Source organism: Lepus europaeus, chromosome 6 (genome assembly GCF_033115175.1).
Source record: "Lepus europaeus isolate LE1 chromosome 6, mLepTim1.pri, whole genome shotgun sequence".
In the NCBI taxonomy this organism is placed as follows: domain Eukaryota; kingdom Metazoa; phylum Chordata; class Mammalia; order Lagomorpha; family Leporidae; genus Lepus; species Lepus europaeus.
The window spans coordinates 91,411,214-91,423,835 of record NC_084832.1 but is presented as its reverse complement, the minus strand read 5'-3'; the positions used below and the strand labels follow the sequence as shown (position 1 = coordinate 91,423,835).

At 47.9% G+C, this 12,622-nt stretch overlaps 1 protein-coding gene across 1 annotated transcript in view; it reads right to left on the bottom strand.

Moving 5' to 3' along the window:
- The window catches only part of ATP8A2 (ATPase phospholipid transporting 8A2), a 515,416-nt gene that overhangs the window by 403,698 nt on the left and 99,096 nt on the right, over positions 1-12,622 (bottom strand). Inside the window, exon 2 of the mRNA XM_062195192.1 lies at positions 5,331-5,472. Coding sequence (XP_062051176.1) covers positions 5,331-5,472 — 142 coding nt within the window. The remainder of the gene's footprint in view (positions 1-5,330; positions 5,473-12,622) is intronic.

The following is a 12,622-nucleotide window of genomic DNA, read 5'->3' as shown; positions in this document are numbered from 1 at the left end:
GACAAAGCTAAAGTTATTTAATGAAGATTTCTGCTAGCTAAAACACCCACCTAAAATGAATGAGTCATTCAAAACTGAGTATCTATCAACTTTTTTAACTTGGTTTGAGGCTCTCATCGCAATTATTGAAAAAAACACCTTTACAGTTTTGAAATCCAGCACTTCAGATGGCATCCTGGTAATCACAGAGAAAGATTATAGATGCCTGATCACGGTGACATCAATATTGTTCATTTTTTTGGTTTGTAAATTATCTCAAGATATTTGTGGGGGGAGGCATTTAACTTTAAATACTTTTGAAAATTTAGATATACAAAATTAAAGATTCACCATAAGGTTCCTTTAAATAGTAAGATGTTATAAGTATTTAATATTTAATATAAAACATATGAATGGATATGGGGGCCAGCACAGGGAAGTCTATGAAGCCATAAAGCAGACTGGTGGCTGCTTAGGACTGGTGGGAGGAAAAAATAGGGAGATGAGAGTTAAAAGGTACAGAGTTTCTAGGAAGTGATGAAAATGTCCTAATATCAACTGTGGTGATGGCTGCTCAACTCTGAATATTCTACAAACCACTGAACTGCACACTTCAGATGATTAAATGATGCATCTAAGGGGTCAGCGCTGTGGCGTAGCAGGTAAAGCTGCCACCTGCAGTGATGGCATCCCATAGGGCGCCAGTTTGAGTGCCAGCTACTGCACTTCCAATCCAGCTCTCTGCTATGGCCTGGGAAAGCAGTAGAATATGGCCCAAGTCCTGGGGCCCCTGCACCTGCATGGGAGACCAGGAAGAAACTCCTGGCTCCTGGCTTTGGATCAGAGCAGCTCCAGCCATTGAGCCCATCTAGGGAGTGAACCAACGGATGGAAGACCTTTCCCTCTCTCTCTCTCTGCCTCTGCCTCTCTCTCTGTAACTTTGCCTTTCAAATAAATAAATAAATAACACCTTTTTAAAAAAGCGTTTAAAAGGAGGTATGAGTGTATACTTCAGAATAAGAGGATCTTCTTAGATGGACACAGACAATCCAACATACACATGTGAGCACTGCAAGATCCACTCATCATTATTATTCACTCCTAAAGGGTGATATTAGAGTCCTCATGGTTAAGGCCCTGGAAAATCATTGCCTAGGAAAAAAAGACTATTTCATAATTCTCCACCATTATAATAATGAAATCAATGGCTTCAATAAACCTAGCACAGACTTCAGGTCAAACACTGGTGCTATTTCTAGTGTCAAGAACAAGAACAAGGGGTTGGCGTGGTGACAATGCAGGTCAATCTACTGCTTCTGACACTGGCATCCCATATCAGAGTGACTACTCCAACGCTAATTCAGCTTCCTTTGAATGCACCACGCCAGGCAGTAGAAAATGGCCCAAGTACTTAGGCTCCTGCCATCCACAATGGAGCTCTGGAGCTCTGGATGGAGTTCCTGGCTCCTGGTTTCAGATACCCCAGCCCTGGCTATTGTGGGCATTTAGACAATGAACCATTGAATGGAAGCTTCTCTCTCTCTCTCTCTCTCTCTCTCTCTCTCTCCTTTCTTTCTCTGACACTCGGCCTGTCAAATATTTAAAAAAGAAAACAGAAAAGATTTGACGAGATATTGATGTATATGGACTCTGTCCCTCCTAGAAATTGTCTGGAATTTGGAGTTTCCATGTGGTACATTTCCCCGGGTGAGGGAGAAGGGACACAAGCCACAATCAAACCCAGAAGTAACCTTCTCACTCTAGTTCTCCAGGCCTTTCCACCAGCCCAGCCTCTTTCCTGAATCACACAAATGCCAAATGTTAACACTGGACCATGCAATCCTCATCCTGAATTGTACCATATTGCCCTTCACCAACATCCCCCACCGCCCAAACAACCTCCCTCCCTCCCTGTCAAACTTCCAGTTCCTGCACTGACACCAAAAAGCCAGTTGCCCACAGAGGCAAACATAGAGCAAAGGTGATGATCCACAAGGGCTTGGCTTGGGGGAAAGTGAGTGAGAGAACTCTGTTGCAGAGAGGCGGGCCTCTTGTGGTGTACAATATTCAAACAGTAGAGCTTGGGCCCCTGCACCTGCGTGGGAGACCCAGAAGAGGCTCCTGGCTCCTGGCTTCAGATCAGTGCAGCTCCAGTCACTGCGGCAATCTGGGGAGTGAACCAGCGGATGGGAGACCTCTCCGTCTCTGCCTATGCCTCTCTGTAACTCTGCCTTTCAAATAAATAAATAAATATTTTAAAAAAATCAATATTTCAAAAATAAAACTTGACTTTTACCAACATTAAAATGCTAAAATAGCACAGGTCAGTGTTTTCTAAAATGCTTACACTAGAAAGCTAAGAAGATCTGCAATGAATTCCATAAAGAACTATATGTCACTAATAACCACTAGTTATTCCTAAATAGTCAAGATGAATCAAATACTCAGAGGACATTTTATAGAACATTTGGGGACACATTTTAATATCTCAGACCCTATCCAGTACATTTAGAAATGTATGCTCACAGTAAAAGCCATGAACTTAAAAATTCTATATATTTTAATATTTATGTGGCCAGCATTGTGGCGTAGCAGGTAAAGTGGCTGCCCACAACATCAGCATCCCACATGGACACTGGTTTGTGTCCTGGCTGCTCTACTTCCAGTCCAGATCTCTGCTAATGGCCTGGGAAAAGCAGTGGAAGATGGTCCAAGTGTTTGGGTCTCTGCCACCAAGTGGGAGACATGGATGAAGCTCCAGGCTCCTGGCTCCTTGCTTCGGCCTGGCTCAGCTCTAGCCATTGCAGCCATCTGGAGAGTGAACCAGCAGATGAAAGAGCTTTCTCTCTGTCTCTCCCTCTCTCTCTCTGTGACTCTGACTTCCAAATAAATAAATAAATCTTTTAAAAATATATTTAAATAATTCATTCAAATTAAATCAATTTACACTTATATATAACCTATCAGCTCTTAGCTGATATCTACCTACTTTATACTTAGCCAACTCACTGTACATTCCTATACTTATTCCTCTCTTATCCCCCAAAAAAGTACAAATGAAACTGTACAACAGGTAGCTGCTTGGAATCCCTCTAATTAATAATACAATAAGTCTCAAAAGTCAGCTCTCAGTGTTGATTGAACAGGTACTGAGGCCCCATTACCAAAGTTCTTAAAAATCTTCACCTTTCACAAAACTAGGGAATTTAAACAAAAACAAAAACCTATTTTATTCTCCCAGCTTTAGGCATGCACAAAAGGATATCAAAATTAAATAAATCAATAGGAACCAAGCAAAAATACAATTTGAACTCACAGTAAAGTTTAAAAAGAAAAACGTTTAACTCTCATCTTTCTTACACATTTTTGTAAGTTATCTTTTAAAAAGTTACTCGGTAGAAACACATATGAGAAGGTGTGGAGAAATGCAACTACACTTGTAGTAGCAGTGCAGGATCCCAAAAGGTTTCGAGGATAGTCACAAAGTTGTGCAGCCATCACCCCACAATGAAACCCCATGCACATTAGTGTTCACTCCCCATTTGCTCCAGGCCCTCCAGCCTCCCTAGAAACTGCTCATCGACATTATGCCTCTGTAGATCCGTCTCCTCTGGAGGGTTCCACATCAACAGAATCCTACAGTGAGGCCTGTTGTGACTGGTTCCCTCATGTGGCACCGTCTTCTCAAGGTTCACCAACATCGTAGTGGGGACAGTGCTCCATTCCTTTTTATGGCCAGGTACTATTCCATTGTCTGGAGAGACCACATTTAATGTATCCAGACATCGGCCGATGGACATTTGGAGTTCCTACTTTCCTGGCTACTATGGAGAAGGCTGCTGTGAACATCTATGTACAAGTTTTCATGTGGACATACACTTTCATTTTTCTTGGTTATATACTTCTAGGGGGAACACTGCTGGCTCATTTGGTAATTTTACCTTGAACCTTTTGAGGAGCTACTAAACTGGTTTTTTAAGCAGCTGCACCATTTCTCTCCTATTAGCTATGTATGTGGGCTTCAATTTCGCCACTTCCTTGCTAACATTTGTTATCTGTCTTTTGTATTAGACATCCCAGTGTGCGAAATGGTAATCCATCATGATTAATGTTCTGCATCTTAAAACAAGCCCACTCATTCTGGAACGATGGACTCAGCTATTCTTCCATGCTACACTTTAAAAGAAAGTCATACACGTACCGGTTATTCTTAAAATCCAAAATAAAGCCAGCTTCCACATAACAGGCACCATTACTCTACCCCAAATCCCATCAAACTACAACAGTGTCCAACAGTGAGACCTTTTTAAAACAAAACTGTCAGGTCAAACAGCCTGGACAAGTGCAGACGCACTGCTGAAATACTTCAACATACAACAACAACAGTTTCAGCCAGGGCTTTCAGGGAAAAAAAAAAGGAAGGAAGAAAGAAAGGTGAATTAGAATTCAGATTTGTCAATAATCTATGCATAACCTGATCGATCACGGAACTTCTCCCTACATCTCAGCTAGATGTTCTTGAGCAGCTCACAGATCTACGTGCTCTGCAGTTACTCCCAGACATGAAGCTGCGTAAGCCAGAGAGCTTAATGACACTTGAAAACGTACTAACACCCCCAGATAAAGAACCAGCCTTGCACAGCAGCCTGGATCTGCGGGTCAGATGGGCAGGTTCAATTTCCAGTTCTGCCATTTGGGATCTGTATGGCCACAGGTGCATTATGTAGCATCTTTATAATCCCGTTTCCTGATCTGAAGGAAATTCATAATGCCTGTCCCCAAGAAGTTATGAGGATTCATCAAACGAGCAGAGCCGCCAGCAAAAGGCAGCCTCTTCAAACGCTAGCTTCCACCCATCTTTCTGCTAACTCCGGGCAAAGTTTCCCAGCAAAGAAAGCCCTCTTCAGCAAATGCTGTGGACCACAGGGAGCCGAATCCGAGTCCCCGTGAGCCGTGGGATTCCCTTAGAAAGCACTCCCCCGCTCCACCCCCCCCCCCAATTATGGTCTGCAAACTGCTTAAGAGGACTACCAACAGGCTTAAAATGAGGCTGGGGGCGGGGGGAGGAAGGTTATTGGAAGGGAGCCCCGAGATGGAGAGAAGAGACCTCATTCTTGTCCTTGACAGTCCACACCTCCCAGGGTTCACAGATAAGCGGGCACGGCACGGGATGGGACGAGGAGGAAGGAAGAAGAGGCTGCAGTCGCGGGACCCCGGCGGGCAGGGGTCGCAGGTAGCCTCGGCCAGGCAGTGGGTGGGGGAGGGGCGGGGCGGGCGCGGGAGGACGCAGGGAGAAGCTGACTCCGGAAGACCCTGCCCCGGGCGTCTCTCGGCCGCCTTCTCCTACCTACCTGATCTGGTTGTCGCGGAATTTGTTGAGATGCGGTTGGTTGAGGTAAATGGTGCGGGCCGGTGCCTCCAGCTGGTCTCCCACAGACGTGGCCCGGGACATCTCATCCTCTGCCTTCTTGTAGCCCGAAGAGCGAACGGGTCCTGCAGAGACGAGGCGCAGGGCGGACAAGGAAACACAAAGGAAGAAGTCAGCCGCCAGGCAGGGGGCGGCGAGCGCGCGCGGCGGCGGCGGCGGCGGCGGCAGGCGGGGACCTGAGGGAAAGGATGCTCTGGCGAGGCCGGGGCCGCCTATGTACCTCGGCGGCCCCTGGAGACGCCGCCGCCGGCCCCGCCCCGCGTCCCGCCCCGCCCCGCCGCGGGGACCGCCGAGGCCGCCGCCCCGGGGCTGGGGCCCCGCTGGGGCGCGCGCAGGCTGCGTGCGGGGCCGGGGAGGGCGCGGGCGCGCGGCTGCGGGCTGCCGGCTGCCGGGCGATGGCGGGAATGGACGCTGAGGGAGGCGGGCGGGGCGCAAAGCACAGCCCCACGCGGCCGAGCGCCCCCGCCGGTCCCCAGGGTCCGAGCTGCGGAATGGGCTTTTCTGGGCGTCTTGGGCACCGAGAACCAACAGCCCCGCAGCAGCCAGGGGAGGAAGGGCTGGCTCCCTCCGTGACCCTGCAGGGGCCAGCTGCTGCCCTCCCTAGGTGGGCGCGGTAGCTTCACCAGCCCCGGGCTAGCGGACCGACGCGCGAGCTTGTGTTTCAACTTACTGTTTGGTTTAGGACACAAATCAGCCTGTCCCCTTCAGATCTGATTTCGGTCCTACAGGCGAGGCGCTCTGGGTGAGCTAAGCCCGCATCCCCATCCCATAACCTTCACCCGAGGAGGTGGCAGCGTGGAGAAAGGTACACCCAGGACTCCAACTGCTGGCCGCGCGCACGCACACACGACCCTGATCGTCTGCCGCTGGACAATGTCCCTCCACAGAAGGAGCGACCCTCCTTGAGACCTGACCTTCGCGGTCCGGCGTCTGAGGCAAAGGATGGCAGAAAAATAAACGCCCAAGGACGAACCTGATCTCCCCCTTCCCCCTTAAATATACATTCGTTCTAATACCTGTAGTGTTTCCCACCTATCAAAGAAATGAAGTTGGCTTCTCGTTTTAAACACTGACATCTTCTTTGAATAAACCTCATCCCAGCTACAAAGAATACAGTTGGTTGTCATAGAGATAATTGGGAACAGAAGGTTGTGGCTTTTGTGTGTGAGTGTGTGTGTGTGTGTGTGAGTGAGTGGCAGAGACCCATGGAGAGCGCTCCCATCTTTTGGTTCACTCCCCAAATGCCCCAAAGGGCTGGGGCTGGGCCAGGTGGAAGCCAGGAGCCAGGAACTCAGTCTTCCCACAGGGGAAGCAGGGACACTGGTACTTGAGCCATCACCTGCTGCCTCCCAGGGACTGCATTAATAGGAAGCTGGAACAGAAGCCAGGCACTCCCATATGGGATGCAGCATCCCGACCAGAGGCTTAACCACTAGATGAAACACAGGCCCCCTAAATTATCTTTTAAAGTGATTATAAGGATGGTAACCCAATCAGTTACTGAACGCCAATATACTACCCTGAATATTAACGACGGGTTAAGTATGAAGTCACCCCAGGCTAATCTGCTCATTCAAGTGAAAGTCGACAGGTGGGGTCCCTGGTCCCAGGCCAAGCACAGTCCAGCTTTCCTCCTGGCCTCCAGGGTGCATCCACAGCACCCTGGCTGTTTCTCAATGAGAGACCCAATCCCCCACCTTCTTCCTGACGGCCTTCCACTACCTGGGGTCCCTCTGACACCGCTACACATTGCTCAGCCCGCTCCCTGCCAACAAGGGGCAGCAGACAGCAAGCCTGCCTACATCCAGAGTGGCAGGACTACTATAGAGCCAGGACTCCCGGACTTCAACCAGGGCAGGGTAGGTTTTAGATAGAGCAGTTGCTGACTTAAGGCAGATGGAGAAAAACAATCTTGCTTTACTCTCTGCCCACTTATGCTGCTTTGTTTTCCCCCACAGCAGTAAGCATCCGTGCCTGACATTGTTGATGTATGGTCTGGTTCACACACCCAGGAGCATCGGCTGGCAGGGACATGCTTTGTTCATGGCAGTGACCTCAGCATCCACAACAGTGCCTGGCACATCAGAGGCACTCATGCGTGCTGGCAGAAACACATGGCTTTTACTGAAAAGAGTGTCTCGACTTGCACAGGGAGAGATGCAGTGGTGTGCTGAGGGCTCAAGCCACAGACAGGAGTGGGATCAAAATAGCTCACTGCACCGATGTTGTTTACCCAGCAGCTTTCAACTCCATCGCACATGAATATCGCCCAGGGAGTGCTCACAGCTTACTAGTTCCTGGGCCCACCCTAGGAGATTCTGAATGCTATTGCTTTGTTTTTGTGTTTTAAGTTCCTTAAATGACACTGATGGGAGCCACAGTTGAGATCCACTAGCATCTAGCTGCTGCAAACTGAAAAACAAAAGATCTGTCTCCCACCCTCAAAAATGTTAGCTAGCTTAAGGTACCAAGTTATACCCATGGTTATAGTTGCGGTTATGTACACAGGGCAGGACCATTTATAACCAAGAGACAGAGTGGACCCTGCAGGTGCTAAGAAGGGTGGGTGGCAGGTTAGCAGGCACTGTGTTGCTTCAGGTGGAGAGGTGATGGGAACTGCTTCCGAGGATAGATATAAAAGCCTTATAGTATAGGCGAGGTTTCTATGAGGAAAGGAGAAGATATTGTGAGTAAGGGCAAGAGTCTAAGCAAAGGCTCAAGTAGACAAAATTGTACCAGGAGCCAACTGAAAAAGAACTCTTCCAAATTGGAAGAGTAGAAAGGAAGCACAGAGGAAATAGCCTATGGCCAGGTGCTGGCTGGCAAAGAGCAGGCAAACAAGTTGACCTCATGCTGCAGGTCACAGGAAGTCATGGGCCATCAGCAGGGAGCTGGATCAGAAGTGGAGCAGGGGGGCTCAAACCGGCACCCATATGGGATGCTGGCGCTGCAGGTGGATGCTTAACCTACTACACCACAGCTCCAGCCCTGGAAAAATTATTGACACAAACAAGTAGTGGTAACAGAATGACGTGGATTAGTATCTCCCAAGTACCTAACATGCATCAATAGTCACCTTTCTATACCACAACCTGGGAATTGTATTCTAGGTAGAAACAGAGTTTACACACACACACACACACACACCCCTAAACTCTGATAGCTTTCCATTTCAGTGGCTTCATCTTGACCTAACCGTGCATTGCAGGAAAACATCAATATTTTCAAAATAACATAATTTTGTTTAAAAAATGTATTGACTAAGAAAACCCTACACCGTAGATAGCAAAGTGCATTGTGACCACGGTTTCAAATTCAGACTTATGAGATTAATTCTGAGTTAATGCATTTTGCAAATATCTCCATACAAAATCAGAGTATTTGCTTACAGCACTCCCCCATGTACATAGGCACAGAGTCAGCAGATAGTGGGAATTCAATAAATATCTATTTGTTGAGAAAGAAACCAAAGTGAAGGGAAAGAATTAGGAAAACAAGAAAAGGCAAATGGACAAACACTGCTTGCCCCCTGCAAAGTGGAAATGCAGACCAGTTGGCAGCCAAGGCCACAAGGGCAGGGACAATGTCGTGTTCACAGCTCTATCCCAGGTACCCTGAAGGATGCCTAACACACAGGAAGCAGTCTGTAAGTATGTGTTAAATGGATCAAAAGCTAAGAGGCTGATGCAGTGGGTGCCTTTGGAAGCTCCATAGCCACTGCCAAGCCATCAACTTCTCAGTCATCTGGTAACTGAGTTGCCCATATGCAGGTCAGGAAGCCCCACAACCTCTCTGCACTGAGCTGTCCCACCCACATACAACAGCTTCTGGTTCAGGTTGGGTCAGTAAGAGTCTCTCTTCTGGGAACTCGGACAGGAAACTAGCAGAGGCCACCTCTGCATGTGCTGTCAAGTAGCACACATGCTTGGCGTAGAGGGCCATCTTCTCCCACCCAGTGGACCACCAGGCAGAGGAAGAACTTCTCTTGAAATAAAGAAGCAGCAGAACAGTCCACAAAGTATTCTGAGTTCTGGGCCCCACACTCTTCTCAACTCCAGCTGCTCTCTGGTTCCACAAGCCACTCCCTGAACATTCTACAAATTATTCATAACCACATATCTCAACTAATGCAGTAAAAGAACACACAGAGAACCTAGTTTGCTCTATTAAGATAGAAAAGCAAGGAAGGTTAAGGATAAAGGACAAACTCCCATTCATTTATTGATCACCCAAGATGCCCCAGATGCTGATGCCTCTGGCACAGGTGCTGCTCAGTGTCACTTTCCACACCTAGGAAGTCCAGATCCAACAGAGGAGCCACCAGAGGCCACATCTGCACCACTTGCTATGATGGATCACAGACATGGCTGGAAGGTGAACGGCTAAAGAAAGAAGCCCCCATCCTCCTCGCCCTTCAGAATTTCTGCCAGGCTTGGAGAAGGAACAGAGTGTTAGGAAACAAGAGACAGAGAATGTCCACCAGGGGACTCTGCAGCAATGGATGGGTGAGGACTGGGGAAAGGGACAAAGAAGAGGAGACTACTTACAGCAGACTTGCTAGCAACACACAGAAGCCAATGGGGGCCTGAAGGACAAGGACACCACCCTGCTGTTCTGGAACCTTCCGGAACCCACCCCCTCAGCCCTGGCTCTCCTGTGTATCTCTTCCCTGCTCTCTTTGCTCATGTCAGAGCTGGAGTAGTATTTTCATTTTACTGGAGGACCCAAAGTCCTCACCATTTAACACATCTGTGGCAACAAAGACACAGAAGTCACTAGGTAGGCAAGCATGGACGACAGACCTGGCATTTGCAGGTGAGCAGGTAGAAACGAGGACAACATCTCATGTCTATCTGTGACATCAACTCAATGCATGGAGACTGTTTTTCAAAAGAAAACAAGATTTTGAAATTTGTTCGTATGTAATAAACATAACAACAATATACAAGAGGCCTTCAAATAGTCATGGAAAACAGTCATGTGCATTTTACATTATGGAAAAGCTATACATAGGTTTCATTTTTTTTGCACCAAAATAAACGTCTTTTAATTCAATTTCTCCACTTTTTTTTTTAGAGAGAGACAGAGAAAAAGAGAGTGCCCGTCTCCTAGTTCACTCTTCAAATACCTGCAACAGTGAAAGTTAGAAACTCAATCCAGGTCTCCCACACAGGTGACAGGAGCTCATTCCTTGAGCCATCAGTGCTGCCTCCCTGGGTCTATAATTAGCAGGAAGCTGGAGTCAGGAGCCAGAGCCAGGGATTGACACAAGCACTCCAACATGGGACACGGGCTTCTTAACCACTAAGCCAACTGTCCATCTCACTTCTACAACCTTTCTGAAGCAGTGTCATATAATATATTATCTGGCTTATTATTTCATTACTATTTTAAAACTTGTATAATATGCATACAGTAACAGAAATTAAATAGGGTAAGGGAACTAAGAACTTCAAGAAAGGAATTAAACATAAAAAAAGAGTTAAGGTAAATTCCTTTTTTAAGATTTATTTTATTTATTTGAAAGACAGAGTCACAGAGAGAGGTAGAGAGAGAGAGAGAGAGAGAGAGATCTTCCATCTGCTGGTTCACTCCCCAAAAGCCACAACAGCCAGAGCTGAGCCGATCCAAAGCCAGGAGTCAGGAGCTTCATCTGGGTCTCCCATATGGGTGCAAGGTCCCAAGGACCTGGGCCATCCTCCACTGCTTTCCCAGGTGCATTAGCAGGGAGCTGGGTCAGAAGTGGAGCAACCAGGACTCAACTGGCATCCATATGGGATGCCGACACTGCAGGCCAGGGCTTTAACCCACTGCACCAAAGCACCAGCCCCAAGGTAAATTATCACCAAGCATTTCATTGCTGTTAAATAACACAGAAACAGGACAGCACTGCGGCTCACTAGGCTAATCATCCGCCTGCGGCGCCAGTACCCCGAGTTCTAGTCCCTGTTGGGGCGCCGGATTCTGTCCCGGTTGCTCCTCTTCCAATCCAGCTCTCTGCTGTGGCCTGGGAAGACAGTGGAGGATGGCCCAAGTGCTTGGGCCCTGAACCCTCATGGGAGACCAGGAGGAGGCATGTGGCTCCTGGCTTCAATCAGCACAGTGCACCGGCTGTAGTGGCCATTTGGGGAGTGAACCAACGGAAGAAAGACCTTTCCCTCTCTCTCTCTCTCTCTCTCTCTCTCTCTCTCTCTCTCTCTCTCTCACTGTCTAACTCTGCCTGTCAAAAAAATAATAATAACACAGAAACAAAAACCTGCACTACAAACTGAAGTATGTTTCCCTCAATTCAACTCAAAATGCTCAACACTCCAATAGACCCACCTAATCCCATTTCCCTTGCAAAAGACTTCACTATCTCAAACTAGAGATCCTGGGGAAAGAAAAACACCAGCCTTTCTAAGACCTGTTAAAGTGGGATGCCTTTCTACACAGCCTCCGTAGTTAGCTCTGTGTTCATCATACAGAGGACAGCAAAACACAAGTAGAGTCAGACCTGGCTTCAACATTACCACATAAGAAAGAATTTGCCTGGTCTTTGTCCTGGTACCTGGAAGGAGGCCTCGACACCTGTGGGATTTTCTGTATGATGCGAGCATCTTTGCCATATACATGGTGGGTGCCCTGGTCCACACCTGAGTTACACTAACATGACTCAGGATGGGTCTCCAGCTGGCCATACCAGAAAGACCAGCCATGTGATTAGAGGTCAGGGCCTGAGCCAGGTGAATCATGCTGACCTCCAAGAGAAGGCAGGGGAGCTAGAGATGGATTTCAGTAATACGGCCAAAGATCCAACCAATAACGGCCACATACTGAAACCCAGTAAAAACCCTGGACACCAAAACTCAGAAGAACTTCCCAGATTGGTGACTCATGTCAGTGTGCCAGGTCAGGTTTGTGACCATCTCAGACCTTGCTCTAAGTGTCTCTCCATTTGGCTGGCCCTCAGCTGTAACCTTCATATAAGACTGTGACTTTGACTACAACCTGTTCTTTAGTTCTCTGAGCAGGAGTGGAAACTGGTGCATGTGAGACACTTGGTTACAGTGTCGATGGCTGGGGAACCCCAGATCTCACATCCAGTGTCTAAGCAAGGATGGTCCTCCTGGCAGGAGCATCATCTGGGTCTCCCATGTGGGTGGCAGAGGCTCAAGCATTTGTGCCATCTTTCACTGCTTTTCCCAGGCCATGAGCAGGGACCTGGATCAGAGG